Source organism: Chanodichthys erythropterus, chromosome 24, assembly GCF_024489055.1.
Source record: "Chanodichthys erythropterus isolate Z2021 chromosome 24, ASM2448905v1, whole genome shotgun sequence".
Classification (NCBI taxonomy): domain Eukaryota; kingdom Metazoa; phylum Chordata; class Actinopteri; order Cypriniformes; family Xenocyprididae; genus Chanodichthys; species Chanodichthys erythropterus.
Genome location: NC_090244.1, coordinates 6,888,060 through 6,907,998, shown reverse-complemented (window position 1 = coordinate 6,907,998; position 19,939 = coordinate 6,888,060). Strand labels below are relative to the sequence as shown.

The 19,939-nt window shown below is 35.0% G+C and overlaps 1 protein-coding gene across 13 annotated transcripts in view; it reads left to right on the top strand.

Moving 5' to 3' along the window:
- The first annotated feature begins 2,675 nt into the window (after positions 1-2,675).
- phf21ab (PHD finger protein 21Ab) overlaps positions 2,676-19,939 on the top strand; it is a 34,519-nt gene continuing 17,255 nt past the window's right edge. For 7 of the 13 annotated variants that reach the window (XM_067378952.1, XM_067378958.1, XM_067378951.1 and 4 more), the window contains exons 1-5: positions 10,358-10,587; positions 15,332-15,374; positions 16,770-16,872; positions 18,597-18,629; positions 18,854-18,919. In XM_067378952.1, coding sequence (XP_067235053.1) covers positions 16,816-16,872; positions 18,597-18,629; positions 18,854-18,919 — 156 coding nt within the window. In that variant the 5' untranslated portion in view covers positions 10,358-10,587; positions 15,332-15,374; positions 16,770-16,815. Of the gene's footprint in view, positions 2,734-8,241; positions 8,318-10,357; positions 10,588-10,636; positions 10,705-10,734; positions 11,074-14,622; positions 15,375-16,769; positions 16,873-18,596; positions 18,630-18,853; positions 18,920-19,939 lie in introns of those variants that run through there. The other 6 variants (XM_067378950.1, XM_067378949.1, XM_067378948.1 and 3 more) reach the window with 6 other exon arrangements.

Sequence of the window (19,939 nt, the reverse complement as noted above, 5' to 3'; positions counted from 1 at the left end):
TACAAATAATTTGCATAAAAATATATTTCTATATAAAGATATATTTTTGTATTGTGGCATTATGACAGTTAAACACATTTTCAACCAAATTATCATTTTTATATCATTCTCATTACCGTAACACAAAAATACATAATTTATTTATAATACATTTTTATAATATAATACATTATTCATACTTTATTACTTATCATTTTAAGGTATTTAAACATTTGTTTTAATTTAATTTATAATTTATAATTTAATTTAATTACTTATTCTAATTTATGGCAAAATACAGTAATTAGAATCTAATGAGAATTTCAACTAAAAAAAAAAACATTAAAAAAAACAAAACATGGAAGAATAGTTTTTCTAGTGTGAAATATGACTCAGAGATGCTCTTCTTGTAAGATTCACTTTAACTGAAGACAGTAGTTCTGACAGAGCCGCTGAAATTTTCTTGTGGAATTTCGAGTGAGGATACTGGAGTGTTAACTTTGTCCTAGTTCCTGTGAGGTCAAAGTTCACTGCGTTTCACACGTGTTCCGATCTCCACCGGCAGCAGAGGACAAGAGAAGAGCTCTTCTGCTATGCACCATCCACAGAGATGATATTCATATAAGCACATGGATATATAATCCCCTCCTACACACTGGGTTCAGTTAGATAACATACTGGGCTGCTCAGGTAGGGAAAAATAGACAAAAAGTGGGAGGAGAAAGAAAGAAAGAAAGAAAGAAAGAAAGAAAGAAAGAAAGAAAGAAAGAAAGAAAGAAAGAAAGAAAGAAAGAAAGAAAGAAAGAAAAAGAAAGAAAGAAAGAAAGAGGTATGATTGAAGGGACAAAAAAAGGAAGGAAAAAGGTATAAGATAAAAAGGAAATAAAAATATACAAATGGATTACATAATGAATGCGCAGAAACATCAGGCCCTCGACTGGTGATTGTGATTTCACCAAGTGCAACATCTTCCTGGATCAACATCTTTGTTGAACATTTCAATCAACCAATTAGATTTGAGAGACAAGTTCAATGTCAAGTTTTAGGCTTACTTTAGGCTTCTACATCAGTATTATTCGTTTCCCTCCGATTTTATGTTTAAGTTATGGGTAGAGTTAGGTTTAGGGGTAGGAACATATTTTGTTGATCCTGGAACAACATTCCTGTCCAGAAATTTAGTCCTAGCCCTATCCCTACACCTAAACCTAACCCAAACCATAACTTATCCCTAAAATCAGAGGGAAATGATAGGGGAATAACACTGACGTAGGAACACCTAACCTTGGTTGTAAGCCTAAACTGAGTGAGTGAGTGAGTGAGTGAGTGAGTGAGTGAGTGAGTGAGTGAGTGAGTGAGTGAGTGAAGTCACCAAGTGTGCCACACGAGTCCTGAAAAGTGAAGCCAAAGCACCTTGATCGCCCCCAGGTGGCTGGATGCAGTATAGGTCATAAACCCCGCCCTCTTCATGTAATGTAATGGGACGTGAGACAAACTAAACAGTCAAATTACATGTCAAATAAGGTAAATAAAGTGTTCGCTCTTTAAATAAATTTGTTTTTAGTTAGTTATTTGATGCTATAAAAATGTGGGTTTTGACGTCATGATTGACAGCTGAGATTGACAGCTTCTCTAAGCAAAGTAGTCATTGAAGCACCAACAGACGTTTTTCTGGATCTTCGGGAGGAGATTGGAGCTTTAACTTTAATTTCTAAATTTCCGGAACTGTTTATTTCACACCAACATAATGAGCTGTTCTGCAGGAATAACCGATTCTGCGGGAGTGTGGGCGGGACCTTGTTATCGCGGCTCCACTTTGCGCTCACTACTGCGCAGACTCAAGACTCAAGATGTCAGCGCCATATTGGCACATTGGTGGCTTTACTTACTACAGTTAAAGAGTGTGATGGTGCGTCATCAATCTTTTTGGATGTGACGGTAGCCAAGTATCCCATTTCACCCATCCAAGTGCACACACAGCAGTGACTATTGAACCCACACACCGTGAACACACACCCGTTTTTGCTGCGGCGCCTGGGGAGAGATTGGGGTTAGGTGCCTTGCTCAAGGGCACCTCAGTTGTGGGTAATGAGAGTGGAAGAGAGTGCTGTTCATTCACTCCACCTACCATCCATTCATCTCCACCTACATTTCCTGCTGAAAAATTCAGGTTCTCTAACCATTAGGCCATAACTGCTACAACTGTAAACTTATCCCTCAAATCTGACTGGTTGATTGGAATATTGTTCCAGGATTAACAAAGATGTTGATCCAGGAACACGTTATACTTGGTGAAATCACATTCACCTCAGAGGCTGTGTTTAAAATCTCTTCTAGTATTCAGTCTAATTTGAGCGCTCATTTGGTTAAGTGTACACAGAGACAATACATCATGTGAAGAATTCCTTGTCAGTTAATGTGATTGCAGCTGTTTTAGCCTAAATCTGAGATTAAAACCCTGGTGACACGTCACAGAGTCGAGCGGGGGACAGCATTTCCTGAAACACACCCGCACACTTTCACCAAACAACTGTCAGTGTGTTATTTTTAAACTGCTATTGATACCTAACAATGCGGGATGACTGATGCGGGGGAGCTATATGTTACAGACCGTGACACATATGTTATATTTTCCAGAGGCGAGCACTGTCGCACAATATGACCTTTAAAATAGCTCAAGGGAATTTCAGAGCATCATTCGTCATAAATGGGGCTCAAAGAATGGCGGAAGAATTCACCGAAACACAATGCATTCTGGTATGTATTTGTGCTTATTAGTGATTATAAGGAACTATAGCAACTTAAACCTAAAACAATGTGAATCTGAAACTATTGTATACCGCTCAAAAGTTTGCGGTCGGTTAAAAGAAGTCTCGAAAGTATACTTTTTACACATACGCGAGGGTCAGCATACAGTGTGTGACGCGAATTTCGTCATCAGAAGAGTGCGCGCGTACTGTATGCGCACCGCTGGATTTTTGTAGTGCTGGTCGCACATTTTTTTTGCAGTAATTAGTTTATCCACAAGGTGACAACCGTGCCCTGGGGGTACAGATTCACAAGATAGTCAAAGAAAACCTGCATAAACAGAACAGATGGGAACGCATGCAAGCTACAGTGACAATGCAGGCCTATATAGGTGACAGAGGTTAGAAAGTACCTTCATTTGTACAACTCTAGCATGAAAGAATACAAATATATTTATATGGGATGTAACTTGTGGTGAGAGATGCTCAAAACTGCGCATGCGTCGAACACGTGTGTCACACGGGTCAAGTGAAGTTTACTTGCAAGGCTGTGCGTACAACTGAAAAAAGTCGTTAAATTACGAGAACAAATTCATTAAATTACGAATTTGTTCTCGTAATTTAATGACTTTTTTCTCGTAATTTAATGACTTTATTCTCAACATTTTATCTCGACTTTTCTCGAAATTTAACGATTTTTTTCTCGTAATTTAATGACTTTATTTTCAACATTTTCTCTCGACTTTTCTCGAAATTTAACAAGTTTTTTCTCGTTATTTAATGACTTTATTCTCAACATTTTCTCTCTACTTTTCTCGAAATTTAACGACTTTTTTCTCATAATTTAAAGAATTTGTTCTCATAATTTAATGACTTTTTTCTTGTAATTTAATGACTTTATTCTCAACATTTTATCTCGACTTTTCTCGAAATTTAACAAGTTTTTTCTCGTAATTTAATGACTTTATTCTCAACATTTTCTCTCGACTTTTCTCGAAATTTAACAAGTTTTTTCCCGTAATTTAATGACTTTATTCTCAACATTTTCTCTCGACTTTTCACGAAATTTAACAAGTTTTTTCTTGTAATTTAATGACTTTATTCTCAACATTTTATCTCGACTTTTCTCGAAATTTAACAAGTTTTTTCTCGTAATTTAATGACTTTATTCTCAACATTTTCTCTCTACTTTTCTCAAAATTTAACAACTTTTTTCTCATAATTTAACTAATTTGTTCTCATAATTTAACAACTTTTTTCTCATAATTTAATGACTTTATTCTCAACATTTTATCTCGACTTTTCACGAAATTTAACAACTTTTTTCTCATAATTTAATGACTTTATTCTCAACATTTTATCTCGACTTTTCTCGAAATTTAACGACTTTTTTCTCATAAGTTTAACGAATTTGTTCTCATAATTTAACGACTTTTTTCTCGTAATTTAATGACTTTATTCTCAACATTTTATCTCGACTTTTCTCGAAATTTAACGAGTTTCTTCTCGTAATTTAATGACTTTATTCTCAACATTTTCTCTACTTTTCTCGAAATTTAACAAGTTTTTTCTCGTAATTTAATGACTTTATTCTCAACATTTTCTCTCTACTTTTCTCAAAATTTAACGAGTTTTTTCTCGTAATTTAATGACTTTATTCTCAACATTTTATCTCTACTTTTCTCGAAATTTAACAAGTTTTTTTCTCATAATTTAACGAATTTGTTCTCAACATTTTCTCTCTACTTTTCTCAAAATTTAATGACTTTTTTCTCATAATTTAACGAATTTGTTCTCATAATTTAACGAGTTTTTTCTCATAATTTAATGACTTTATTCTCAACATTTTCTCTCGACTTTTCTCGAAATTTAACGAGTTTTTTCTCGTAATTTAATGACTTTATTCTCAACATTTTCTCTCGACTTTTCTCGAAATTTTACGAGTTTTTTCTCGTAATTTAATGACTTTATTCTCAATATTTTCTCTCTACTTTTCTCGAAATTTAACGAGTTTTTTCTCATAATTTAATGACTTTATTCTCAACATTTTATCTCGACTTTTTTCTTGAAATTTAACAAGTTTAATCTCGAGATGTTTTTTTTATTTTTATTATTGCTTAGCCCTAATCCTCTTCCATAAGTAATAAAGTGGAATATTATTAAAATTTAAAATAACTTTTCTATTTCAAAATGTAATTTATTTCTGTGATGCAAAGATGAATTTTCGGCATCATTACTCCATCTTCAGTGTCACATGATCCTTCAGAAATCATTCTTTCTTATATATGATGATTTGCTGATTTATGATACATTTTTGATCAGTTTAATTCATCAGCGGTCATTTTGACCAAACTACCTTACATCTTAACATTCATACAGCTTCTGCAACAGCTCTGGAGACGATAATATATTTATGGTCAAAATGTTCTCATCTGTCACAAGCTATTTTATGCAGGTGGAGAGATTTGATTCTAAAAGCAAATGTGGATCAGCCAAACCTTAATAGTTTACCTTAATCTATGCTTGCACATGTAATAGTAGTTGTAGCAGGTTTAATCGTGACTTGAATCGTGAAACTAACTACTGTCCACACAGCAGACCAAAGCAGAGTCCATGAGCCTCAGCTCATTTCCTTTTATGCGTCAGCTTTCATGTCAGTCCGCTTTGAGGTTTGGCTGAGCCAGAACACTAACCCGATCCTGCCTGATGAATTCAAAGATATTTAGAGATGCAGGTTTTGATGTAGCAGAACAGGTGTTACTGGAAAACCCTTTGTTCTGACAAAAGACCCTCCCTAAATACACAATAAGACACAACCAGACCACCCACTCTGAAACGACATATGGAAAGTGAGTGACGTGAATATGATCACATTATGCCCGAGGATACTATGTCTATCTATCTATCTATCTATCTATCTATCTATCTATCTATCTATCTATCTATCTATCTATCTATCTATCTATCTATCTATCTATCTATCTATCTATCTATCTATCTATCTATCTATCTATCTATCTATCTATCTATCTATCTATCTATCTATCTATCTATCCGTCTATCTATCTCATAGACCTCTGCTCAGTGTAAGCTATTACAAAAAAATTATACTACCAAGCAGGAACCCTGGGATCTCATTTAGCCTTAATGTCATTTGATGCTTTTGATTTTGTGCTGATTACAGTGACCTGTTTAGATTAATCAAAAACATCAAGAGGTGAGAGAGAGAAAAAGCTGTTTGATTGTGTGTCCATTACAATTAAACCACAGAAACAACAGATGGGCACAAAACAGCAGGTCATTCAAGCTAGATCTGAAACAAACCTTGTGGTTTGCAATCCGTTTTAGGTCGGATTAGTCCTTAAAATCTTTTAATATAATACAACTGCTTTGCAATGAATTATAATGTTTTAATAGGGCCTGTTCTTTTCTCTAATACACCTGTTGAAATGCTACGTCGGCCCAACTCAAATCAATGTCAGTTTTCAAGCAGGTTAGGTTTCCTATGTGCTTGAGATATGCATTTTAGCATGATTGATTTTCTGAAGTAAGCCCACAAAGATAATATCTGGCTTTGAATACTTTAAAGAGCTGTTATCTTTATAAAAACCCTAATTATGATGAAGATATCTTCATCCTCTGACAGTCGTGAAATGTCAGAATTCACAAATCAATGCTTTCGCCGAGACATCCATGTGTGACTATAGATTTCTCTAAGAGTACATCGCTTTAGATAATGATAGAGTACCACACAGTGCACTGCTATACGCCATACTGATGCTGAATGTGTTTTATTGGACTACAGTTAAAGGTAGCCTACAGTATTTGTTTATTTTGCTCTGAGGGTTTCTCGAGATAAACTAGTTTTCAACTGGTCACGTGATAGCATAATGACTCGCTCCATTTTAAATATAGCCTACATTAAAATATTCGGAAAAGAAATGCTATTAATTTATTAAGGTTTAAAATAGTTTAATTAGACAAAAAAATACTGCAATTCTCAATATCTGTCACATGAAGATCAGCTGTTGCACAGTAGCACCCCCTGTTGGTCACTTGGCAGATCTATGGTAAGAATCCTAACAGCACCATCCTCCTACACTGCCTTTTTGCAGTGTACAAAGCCTACACGTAACCTTGACACTGGTTATAACAATGTACGAGTGCAAAAAGTGTGTAAGTGAAAGAGAAACGTATACCACTGCTGTTTAAAAAACAATCGAGTACATTAAAAATAGTCCCCATCCGAGAGCATCAGTTTCTTCCATATGCGGCTGTATAAATGCCACAAATGAGCAAGTGGAGCACCCTGTCTGGAAAAAAGAAGACCAAGAAAGCACTTTGATGAGATCAAGTTTACAGTGTTTCACTAGCGCCGAGTTTTAGCCAGTACAATGGCGCCATCTACTGTTCACAACAGGCAAAACGCTTCACACCGAGAGAGAAGGCCAAGATGTCCTATTCATCTTATTATGAGTGTGCCAAAACATTCAAGCCAGGCTGCAGACTTCAATACTTGTTTAAAAAGAATATAAATGACTGCAGAAATGTGACAGACTGAATAATGATGCAGCATGGCAGGCTTTAAAGAAAGAAAGAAAGAAAAAAAAAAAGCCATGATGGATGAAAATACAATAGCCTTCTTCATTTGCACTGCTGTTTTGTGTAACATTACATGTGAATACTAATTAATTCTTCATTTTTTTATAGGTTATATAGGTGAAATTATAAATGTGTGAAGCTACTAACTATGGACTGAAGTTCCCAAATACATTTGAAGACTGATTTTAGACTTGATGTTAAAGTCATGGTGGCATTTAGAGCTTTGCAGGAGAACATTATTAAATTGGGCATCTTGAGACTAGTGAAAGGCGGCAGTAATAAATGACAGAACACAGCGGAGAATAAAAGGGTCATGATGATTCAATAAGCCGCTGTTATTTTATCTAATATTTAAGCTTTCTGATCATCACCAGTGTTGCCAAACAATATAAGCTGCCCTTCACATTTCATATTGTTATGTTTGAGTGCTTTTAGATTTTTTATTACTATTTTACATGTACAAATGATTATTTATTTCCTTGTATGTTTACTTAATTTAGATTTATAAACCATGTTTTGTTGACATATTTCATTTTTATTTATTTTTAGTATTACATACAGTTATAATCTAATCTATTCTTAAGATAATATATTTTTTTATTATTCGTTTAAAAGTACATTTTAGGTAGGGATATTTTTTTCTAAGCTTTATTTACTTTAAAAACATGGTTAGATTTACTCGCTTTAGCTAATCAACACGTTTGCTTATTTCTCGCGAGATTTGCGTCCAATAGTTTTAAACGCGTGTAAAACCTCCAACTGAGAGTTAAGTTCGGATCAAAGCTGAATTTGAGTATGAGAAGCAGTTTCTACCGCTCCTACATTAACAGACACCTGCCACAAAGCGAAATCCTTTTGATTCGCGGTCTGTCGATTCAGCAAAAAAAAAATCTGCAAAAAAGCCTCAAAAATATGTCATGGCGGCCCAGAAAAAACTGTTAACTCCTGACAATTTCATTGGTTAACGGAGCGGCCATCTCTTTCATAACATGGTAGGAGAATTCGTTTGCGTAGATTATTTCGTAAATATATTTCTGACGCTCTTAAGAGACATGAAGCGTGCACATGCGCTCGGTATGATATAAAACACTGAGCAGTGAATGACAGAGGCATTTACTTTGACTTGATGTTAGGCTGCAGGGGGAGTGAAGTGGTGTCAGGCAGACATGGTGGTCTGGATGGGGGATGCAGTCACTTCTTTTGCTGACTATTTATCCTGTGAAACCTGTAGTACTGGAACGTTTAGTTGAATATAGATTAGCTAATCCTGTGATTTCTGGAGTAATACAAATAAAACGAGTTTACATTTATATAGGCTATTCGTTGCATGTATGCAAATATGTTTTGGACTGACATAAATGTTCATAAAGAAGAATAATGGAACTGGGTCGAAGTGACACAATAACATATTTCAATGTGCATAACATACTGTGCAATTATTAGTATATTTGGGGGAAGTTCTATACATTAAATATTTTATTTCCTGGATCCAATTTATAAATTACTTTTAAAAAATATTGTTTTGTATATTTTTCAATGATAAATAAGAATGTCCAAAATCATACAGGGGTCTAAAGGGGTCCTCTCTTTGTTATGGTTTTCTTGTCACATGACAAGCAAATGGCTTCCTGGAAGTTGGTTGCCGTGACTTTGATTTGGCAGACACAGAAAAGTATGTGTGTGTGTGTGTGTGTGTGTGTGTGTGTGTGTGTGTGTATATATATATATATACATATATATAAATATACATATATATATATATATATATATATATATATTAAAAAAGTGTTTGTGTGTGTGTGTCTATATATTTTTATTTTTAAAAAGTTTTTTTGTGTGTGTGTTTATATATATATATATATATATATATATTTAAAGTGTTGTGTTTGTGTGTGTGTGTGTGTATATATATATATATATATATATATATATATATATATATATATATATATATATATATATATATATATATATATATATGCTTCACTGCTTGCTTTTTAGATTAATAATTATAAACGATTATACTAATTAACCCAACATGTCAATGTTGGCCTTTATAACTTTTAATGTTAATTTTTACAGTCCCGGGACAGTTACAGGTTTTCTTTTATTTCTTTTTTTTTTTTTTACTTTATGTTCCACAAAAATTCTATCCTATCACAAAAACAGTGTCACGTCATTAACCCATATGCAAAGAAATTTCATAATGAGGAAACTGCATATACTTTTACAACTGATTGTAAGTGATATATAAAACACACACACACACACACACACACACAATATATATTTATAAATATGTGTGTGCACTTGTATATATAAAATGAAATTCTCTAACTCAGTTTTTTCATTATTGTATGACTCAGTAATACTGTAGGCCTAGTGTTGTGTATAAACATAAAGCAGAAAGTCTGTTAGAGCATGTAAAATTGTTATTAATAAATAGCTTATAATGTTTTCAGACAAATGAAGCAGCATCTTTCCCTTTTTGTTTTATTACAGTCTAGCACTTTTTAATTTGGCTATATTGTTTACATAATTTAACCAGTTAGCCTATACTTTGTAAGATGTTTTATATTTAAAAGGAAGCATTTCTCTCTGTATTTGTTTTTGATAATATGCATATATAATCTTTATACTAATAAAACACTTATTTTGCTTTCTTTGAGTGTATATCCATGAGTTTCAGTGAGTTGACTGCCACTTCTTTTCTCCAGATGAGTTTCGCCGAGTTTACATCCGGGTTTTTCCCTAGGCAATGGGAGACGCACTACCGCTGTTCCTTAGGCAAAGTGAAATAAATTCGCCGCACCGTCACAAAAAATAGTCCTCTTCACAAACACGTTTTGAGGAAACTTCACCTCCACTTTTACACTAAGCACGCGCACTTTTACAGGAATCGCGATGTCTCTGAATCGTTTGAATAGATGTTTAAAGTATTTGTGCCTTTTGACGGCTACTTTTCCTGCCCCCTTCGTCTCCCTCTTCCTGCGCGGATGAATCTCCGAGTGCTGCGGCTGTGGTGAATGAGATTGAAGAAGAGTTCTTGTTTTGTATCTCAGTTTCTCTCTTTTTTACACACACAAAATAAAATTAAACAAACAAAAAATAAGGTCGTTAACCTAGCTAAATTCAGCCCAGAGGACCACTACAGCTATGTGAGGGATCGGATCGGACCGAGATCTCGGAGTGTTTGTAAATATTTATTTAAATAATTTGTGGGGAGAGAGAGAGGCACTACTGCTCAAGTGAGTAGAGGAGGGTAAGTGCACCTTGGGATCTTTTTTTATTATTGCAACTTTTATGCGCCTCGTTTTTGGACTTTAATCGTTCAAAGACTCTTCGTCGCTTTTCCAAATCCAAACCCCGTCGCGATCGGGTAGGTAGAGAAGTCAGGATCCCGATGATTTTGGAGCTAAATTGCCGCTTATTTCTAGGAGTTGAGTGGTGTATTTCTAAGTGCAGCGCGTGAATCGAACGTTCCGCGCGTTTTGTTATTTTGTAACATTTTAAACTTCGCTGGATACATTGTTGCCGCAACGGTTGTTTCCAGTTCAGTGGAAACAATGTATCCGATGGCAGCGTGGGGATAAAAGGGGGAAGAATGAAGATCTTTTCCTCATGCATGGCTTGAATTAGTGGTTGCGGCTCAGTCGAGTCCATCTAACTGTAATTTGTGCTGTTGGCCTGTTAGCTTTAGCAGAGTTAGCCGTAGCACAATATGAAAGCTCCTTATATCCAGCAGCAGGTTTGTAAAAAAACATTCACTCCTATTTTGATAGTTTTCAACGCTTTTAGTAGCTGGACTTGTCGTGGGTGAGTGATAAAGTGATGCTTTTTATAACACTGCGATTTTTTTGCTTGTTTAAGAAAGTGATTTTCTTTTATGTTGCCTTTTTTTTTTTTTTTTTTTTTTTTTTGGGGTTGGTGGAGGCTGAGTTATTGGAGCTGATGTGTTTTAGCTTGCGCCAACTACAGCCAGATTCTTTTAGAGAGAGAAAAAGAAAGTCGAAACGCTTTTATACTCATATTGTAGTGGATCAAACATGCATAACCACCTCTTGTATGAATATTTGTGAAAGTATGCTGCGGGTAAACACTGTGCATCATCTTCCGTGTTTCCCTGAGGTTTATAATAGTGGCCTAATCAAAGTGCTGCTCAACTTTTCCTGTCATTTACACATCCCTGATCAGATGTATAGCTCGGGATAATTTTTGGATCAAACTGTACCCTGTCAGAGTGTTTGTATATTACTGTAGCTTTGCAGGTGGCAAATTAAAGCTTAGTTAAGATATCTGTCATGTAGAAATATTTCGCATTTAGCCTTTGTTGGATAATTTAAGTACTTTTTAGCACAAGTTTAGTGTCAATTTACTAGTTTACAACTAGTTTTTCAAACTCTAGTAACGTGTTTACCTCTTTGTTTATTGTTTAACTGTGTATTTCTGCTCATGTTTGGCTTATATGTTGAACTGATTGTTGCTATTTGACATGTTTGTAAAACTTTACACTGTTTCACCTGACATGTTATGCTCTTTTATTTAGGTTTTGCTTTCCTTGTCCATGTAGTTTCACTTTCAACGTTTATACTGTCGCAATCAAATCTTTTAGGTCTATGTATGTGATAAATGTAATGCGTTTAATACTGCTCTGAAATATTCACTTGAGTTTTGTTGTTGATGCCATTCTTGTCTATCAAACAATTATGCAAAACAAAACGTTGCTAGCTTATGTAACATGACACTGGAAGTATTTTAGTCCTATAGTTTGTGTCTTGTCAGGTGTAGTTGTGATATTCTGTTACCTTATCCCGGCCTGGATACTATTTATAAAGGACAATCATTCATTTTTCCCTTATTCGTCTATTTTTAGCCATCTTCTATCAGTTTGCTTAAGTAAAGTTTATCTGTTCTCAGCACTCAAATGAATCAGTTGTTTATAGGTCAATTGAAATCATTTCAAGATTGCCTGTTGTTACATGTGTAGGTATTCGTTTAAAATAACAGCTATTTTTTTGTAGCGTACTAATATTTTGTTGTATATAAAGTTTATTACAATACGTTGTTTTGACTTATTCACACTTTTATGTAATTCAAATTGCTGTGTTTTACATTTTGAAATTGAAGTATAGATTATATATTTGCCAAAGTACAACCAAAAGTTTTATTCTTCTAGATTTTGGAGTGTAGATTTGTCCTGGGCTGGTTGTATAGTTTTACACAAGAACATTTCAACAGGTCACTGAAAACTTTACGGAGACAAAAAAAGCCTTCTGTTACTGTACTGTATAACTTTCCTATTACAAACAAGAACCTAATTTGAATTGCAAACTCAAATGTAAATATATTAATTTTTCATTACTGATGCAAATTTTATCTGCTTATTTTTTAATATGTAGGGTTTTTAGATGCCCTTTTTAAGAGGTTAGCTAGTGCTTACTAAAAGCCAGTCAGCATTATGATTCAACATAAATCTCTTTTATGGCATCCATGATGAGATCGATTTTTTTTGGTCTAGCTCAGGGGGATTTACCTCTAACCAAAGTTTCATGAGTTGAATGATATCTATTGTGCTTATTACTATTATTATTACTATTACTACTCTTAGTATTATTATTACTATTATTTTAACAAATGCTTTCTATTTAATAATAATAAGGTGACTTGCAAGTTTCAGTAAATTATTACAGAGACTTAAGGCCCGTTCGCACCAAGGACGATAAAGATAGTTCTAAAAATCAAAGTCCAGTCCACAACTATAACAGAGAAACAATATAATTGGAATCTTATTAGGGCTTTTCACACTTGAAATGGTTAACCCTGGGTCATTCTAAACCCTGGGTGAAACGAATCCTGGGTTATCTTGATTCACGTTTCACACTGCTCATAATTTACCTGGCGTTACAATTATTCCTGGGTATTCATAAGCTGACGTTTCACATTCCTAAAGCCTGAGTTAACGTTCTTATTTGCATATCTGCGGTGTCAGTGTCATTGATTGGATAAACACAGCACGCTGTTTACATGGCTTTAACATTGCGCATCCTCGCATTGCCGACTAGTATCGAGTTTGTACTGAAAAAAAACATTTCGGACTATAAAGGTAAGTATGAAACGGTCTCTACTTAACTCAAATTGTCGCATTTTCTGTCGGCATTTGACACATTTTTCTTCTCAAACGCTGAATTTACTGTTAATACACAATGCACAGTGTTTCTGTGATTGTCCAAAGCATGTGAATATGCATAATCAGTTAAATCAGGTTGTCTGTTGCTAAGCTTCTAGTTGTAACATTATAACACCACATTGTTTCACACTGTACAAGTTTTGCACCGCAATGTGGGGTTAACAGCTCAAAAGTGATGCTAAGTCACTAACCCTGCTCCGGAGCAGGGTTTCATTACCCTGGGTAAAAAGCGGTGTTAACCCCGCTACTAAATTACAAGTGTGAAACGTTCCTTAACCCTGGGTTAAAAGTGGTTTAGAACGATGATAAACTGGGGTTAAGTGCAGTGTGAAAAGCCCTTTTCAGAATGATTTTTTTTCCACCCAGCTTTTTTAATTTATTGATTTGAGCAAAACGCACACATTAACAAGATTTTTCTTTCCAGCTGATTAATGCTAAAAACATTGACAGCCAATCAAAATCCACTTGACTTTAAAGAGCAACAAGCATTTAAAGTGCCAGACAACAGAACTGCAGCACATGCTTAGAATAAACAGAACAATATCACCTGCTGATGTGAATGCTAATATAATTATCATTATAGTTATTGTTCTTGGTGTGAATGGGCCTTTATTTTGGGTTTTGGATGTTTACATAGTGTTGTTTCCTGGTCGTTGGCAGCAGAAATGCTTAACCGCTAATCCACCTCAGATTGTACACTAAAAAATACTGGGTTAAAAATGGCCCAAATTGGGTTGAAAATGGATTAAAAAATGGATTGGGTTGGTTAAATGTTTGCCCAGCTTGCTGGGTAGTTTTGTTTAACTCAACTATTGTTTATAAATTACTGTATTGCTTGCTTAAAATGAACCCAAAGTATGTTGGAAATTAACATTTATTAATATGAATAATGAATAATAATTAAACAATAAACATGCATTAAATTGCTTCTTAATAAATGTTCACCTTTTGTTTATTACTGTTGCCTCTAGTAACTATGTGTCAGATTTAAAAAAAAAAAAAAAAAAGTATTATTTCCAACCTAATTTGGCTTCATTTTAAGCCAGCCATATAGTCAGTTTTTAAACAAGAGGGTTAAACGTGTCCATTTTCAACCCAACCTGGATTGTTTTTAACCCAGCATTTTTTAGAATGTATTTTTAATATTAGTTTTCATGAATATCAATGCTGTGTCAGAATGGTGTTGTTTTGATTTATTAATCCTATATTATAAATGCATAGACACTGTGATTTTAAAATACATTTTAGAATGAAAACTGCCTGAAAAAGGTGCCTAATATCAACTTCGGTGTTCATAATCACTCCCAATTTTTGTGAGCACCCAAGTTGACATGGTTCCCTTCTTAAAGATCAAGTGATTGCAATATTTACTTGTGTGTTATTATAGACTTTATTTGAACAAAGACTCGCAGAGTGACTCGATCTGAGAGGGTGTCGTTTCCTGCGCGTTGTGGGCTGAAGGTCCTGAGATACCTGACTTCCGTGCGGTCATGACAGATGTCATCGCTGGCGAGTATAGTCATCGCTTAATATCTCAGAACTCCGTTTGGCAGGACTGCACAAAGGACAAATCCGATGCTTGAGTTTTGAAGAAGATATTTTTAGGTCGGTGAAGATGCCGGGAGATGCGCAGGGAGGGATGCAGGACTTTTTGTCGTGGGGTTCACAGACGGGATGAGCAATTAGAAGCCTGCTGAATGCTGCGCTTGCAATGTTGCCCCTTTTTTTCACAGACAGTATAAGAGAGAGAGGGAATTGGAGTGTCTCTCCCCAATCTAATAGGCTGTGTGTGTGTGTGTGTCTGTTTCATCTTGTGCAGGGAGTTGGAGAGAGCGCGTGAACACCAGTCTCAGTGCCAGCTGGTAAGTCCTCTAATAGCCTCTGTTATAATTGTCCTCTTGGCACAGGGCCGCACACCAAAATCAATGAGAGTGAATGAATGTCTGTAACACTGCCTCCGTTTCGCCCACTGTTACTCTAAAGTCTTTGCGTCTAGGTTGTTCCGTTTTCGTCCAACAGTCCTGCCCATCTTTTCGATTGTCATAAGTTTTTATCCACCAACTGCAGTTTTCCTCTCCCAGAAAACTGCTTTTCAATAAGAACCTCTATTTAGTTTTTTCCTCCTCTTAGTCCCGTTTGGCCAAGATACTTTTCGAACTTAAACAAGAGGTTCTTGCAGTGTGGTGTTGCGGAATCGCTCTGGGAATACGACCTGGATAAAGCGTGTCTGTTTACTACCACCTGAGACATTGTGAATCATGCCTCGATTTAGAGAAGTGCGTTTTTACCGCATTAGATACCGCCTTGTGTTCCCTCCTCATGGTGGCATTGAATTAAAGGAAAAGTTCACCCAAAAATGAAAATTATCCCCTGATTTACCCACCCTCAAGCCATCCTAGGTGTATATGACTACATTCTTTCAGACAAACACAATTGAAAATTGATTTAAAAATATCCTCGCTCTTCCAAGCTTTATAATGGTAGGGAATGTGGGGCCATGTTTTGAAGACAAAAAAAGCATCCATGCATCATTAAAGTAATCCATTCGGCTCCAGGGGGTTAATAAAGTTCTTCTGAAGTGAAGTGATGGGTTTTTGTAAGAAAAATATCCATATTTAAAACTTTAACTATAATAACTAGTTTCCGGCAGACGGCCGTACACATCGATTTGTGGCGGAAGAGTGACCTCTGACCCGACGCATGACGTAATGACGAATGCGGAAGCGCAGAGGATAGAGCAAAGCACAACACCGGTCACGAGTTAAAAGTCTAAAACGATCATTTTTTAAGAGAAATGTCGGAGGATTTCGATATAAGAGAAGAGGAACTTGAGTTTGTTGCACAGCCCTATTTGTTTGAACTGCAAGAGGTGTCTAATCTTATGATACTCCTACATCAGACGTCATGCATTGCGTCAGGCATCTTGCGCAGTATGTGGACGGTCCTCCGCCCGGAAGCTAGTTATTTGAATTTATAAAGTTTTAAATATTTTATAATAGCTGGATGCATTTTTTTGGGCTTCAAAATCTGGTCCCCCCTTAACTACCATTATAAAGCATGAAAGAGCCAGGATATTTTTAAATATATCTCCAAATGTGTTCTTCTGAGAGTGAGTAAATCATGGGATAATTTTCATTTTTGAGTGAACTATCCCTTTAAGTCAACCTCCAAGCATCTTGCAAAATAAAAGTTAAATATATAAAACAGAAAAAAAAAATCCAATAAGTCTCAGAAACCTCTTTGTTTGATTTCTCTAGACAGGCTGAAAGTTTCCTGGGACTCTCTTTCTGGCGAACTGGATCAATGATGGAATTGCAAACATTACAGGAGGCCCTGAAAGTGGAAATACAAGTCCATCAGGTAGGAGATCTCGCAAATGGGCTTCTAATCAGTTAAATCATGTGGGGAAAACAATTCTGAATCGTCACCGTACTCTCATTACAAGAGTTAAAATCACAAGCCAGTGCCGGAAAGCTTCTCCATTGCTATAATGACAGAAAGCAGATGCTTTTCGGGCGATTCAAATGATTTCGGAGTCTGGAAGAACAGGTCTCTAGGTCCTCCGTTGCAACGTTAGTGATAAATGAAGATATGTTTCTCTCCTTGTCCCTCTCAGTCAGAGACGGCGTGTCCCAGCAGGCAGAAAATTAGTTGAGCTGTCTGAGTGGGGTAAGAGAAAGGAAAAAGACAGGGAGGGAGGGACGGAGAGAAAGAAGGAGGAGGAGAATCAGGGTCACACTGGGCTGATAAAGCGTTAGCCATTACTTCAATTGTAACGAATCATCTCAAGCAGGTGTTCTTTTACATACTGGAGATTTCTTTTTTTTTTTCTTTTTTTGGTGAGTTGCCGTCTGGTTTTGTCTTCATGTTGCTTGGAATATTTGACGGGCAGGTGGAAGAGGGATTTCTTGCCTCATCCGGGCAGCTGAACGGTTTGTTTTGTGGTCTCGCATGACTCACTGTTGCCTACTGGTGGACTGCAAAAACTTTGAAGAAACATAAAATCCCATCATTAAAGTGGAACAAGATGTGTCATGATTTGTTCATATATTTCGAAAGAGCCTGTGATGTATGATGTAGCATAAATGTGGTGATAATATTTTAAAACAAATGTATTTATTTTAAAATACATATTATACATGTTGTCAATATATAAAATCATGCTAATGATTAATCATGAATTATTAAATAATATATTAAATTGTTATTAAATGATCAAAGTGGCATTTTTACTTCTAAAAATTGTTTTGCTTCATTCTCGACTGGTTTATGAAAATGTGAATTTGAGAAGGCATTTTTTTTTTTTTAGTAGAAGAAATTTCAATGACCATATGTTTTGGATGTCAGATTCAATTGATAGCAGATGTCTTGAAATATAATTCGGGGAAACATTTAACATTTCATTTCTTCTTGCCTAGAGGACAACTTTGAGTATAAAGTGGCACAACTTACCCCACTCTTCCCTAACTTCTTAAAGGCATAGTTCACAAAAAAAAAAAAAAAAAATTATATGTCAGAAAATTCTGACATTTACTCACCCTCAAGTTGTTCTAAACCTCAATGAAGTTTTATCTTCCATTTAGCATAAAGGAAGATATTTTGAAGAATGTCAGTAACACATTGACTGCCATAGTATAGAAAAAAAAATACTATGAAAGTCAGTGGGGACCAGAAACTAATTTTTCAAAATATCTTCTTTTGTGTTCAGCTGAAGACCCTAAATGAAGTTTGGGTGAACTATCCCTTTAAAATATAGCTGTCAGTCAAAGATCGATTTCACCCCACCTGGATCAACTCGTCAACTGAAATTCACCCTTTTCATATAAATTACATTTGTTCATTGCAACTGTAAAATGTTTGTTCTAAATGAACACATTAAACGGTGTCTCCACAAACCGTTGTTAACTAGAAGACAGTTACAGAAAGCCGTTGGCAGGCTGCCTGCTGCTGCTCTGCTTTTGTTTGAATGTGAGGCAGATGCTGTAGTTCCACATGTGGCCTGTAGATGCCACACCATGTCTGTTACTCCCTCCCAAACTGCAAGTTTTGACTGTCTTGTCTTGTCTTCTCTTCTGTTGCCATAGAAACTTGTCGCCCAAATGAAGCAGGATCCACAGGTAAATATTCTTTATGATGTTGCTCTTCAGAACTAATCCTCTGGTTTGTTTGAGAACTTAACATGATTGACGGCTGAGCATTATATTTGGCATACTAATAAGGCAGCTTGGTGTTTTAATTCTGAATTTATATAGTTCCAGGCATTTTTTTTTTCTTCAGATACTCAGTGTCACTGATGTTCAAATCAAGTGATTATTACGCTTATCTTTGGTATTTTTAATAGAACGCAGATCTGAAGAAACAACTTCACGAGCTCCAAGCGAAAATCACGGCTCTGAGTGAGAAACAGGTAAGAACTTTCACAGTAGTTGTGACGTCATTCACTGCTGCAAGTGCTGAAACCAAGGGAAATGTTTTTGAACAGTGAAACATGATTCAGATGCTTTATTGCCTGTGTGACATGAGCAAAGTTTGATTATGTGATTTTTGGTTGTAAAAAAAATGTATTTACTAATGCAGTGTAAAGGATATGTACTTAGTGTATACTGTGTGCTTTGATTGGTGGAAAGTTATTAGTTAAGGTTTTAGTTAAATATGATCGTTTCTGAAGGCATATTCTCCTGATGTCAAGCGGTGACTTGACAGTTTTGTGCGTGTTGAAGCCAATGCTGTTTTAGTGTTATTTGTATATTATTATAGTTTTTATTAAGATTTTCAATTAGCTGTTGTTTTTATATGATATATAATTTTTTTATAGTTTTCATGTTACTATTTAGGTTAAGTTTATTTTTATTTAAATTTTAGTGTTTATTTAGTTATTTTAGTGTCTACAGTTAGTTGCCAGTTAGCAGCAATTTTCATGAAGTTTTTAATTTAATATTTATATTTTATTTTATTTTATTTTATTTCAGTCTGATTTCAATAAACGAAATGTTTTAAATAGTTTTATATTAGTTAGCGATATCAGTGATGTGAAGTAAGTTATTATATGTAATCTGTATTATCAGATTCCAAAAATTAAATACTAATAATAATATTATAAATAAAAAAATAGGTTATATTATGTTTTAAAATACTCATAGTCAGACTACAGTTACTTTTATATTGATTGTTTACTTAATATTCACAAAATTGCAGTAAATTATTCATAATTCATTGACTCATTGACCTAATTATTGTTAATATTATCATTTAAATGTGCTTTTCTAAAAAAGCCTATTGCTTACATATGTTTAGAAAGTCTTTCAGTTTTTGGCCACTAGTCAGGTGACTATAATTACATGGAAAATTGAGAGCATAAACAAATGAAGTATTTTAAATTTATGTTAATGTTTTATTTTGATAATTTATATTTTAAAATGACTGATTT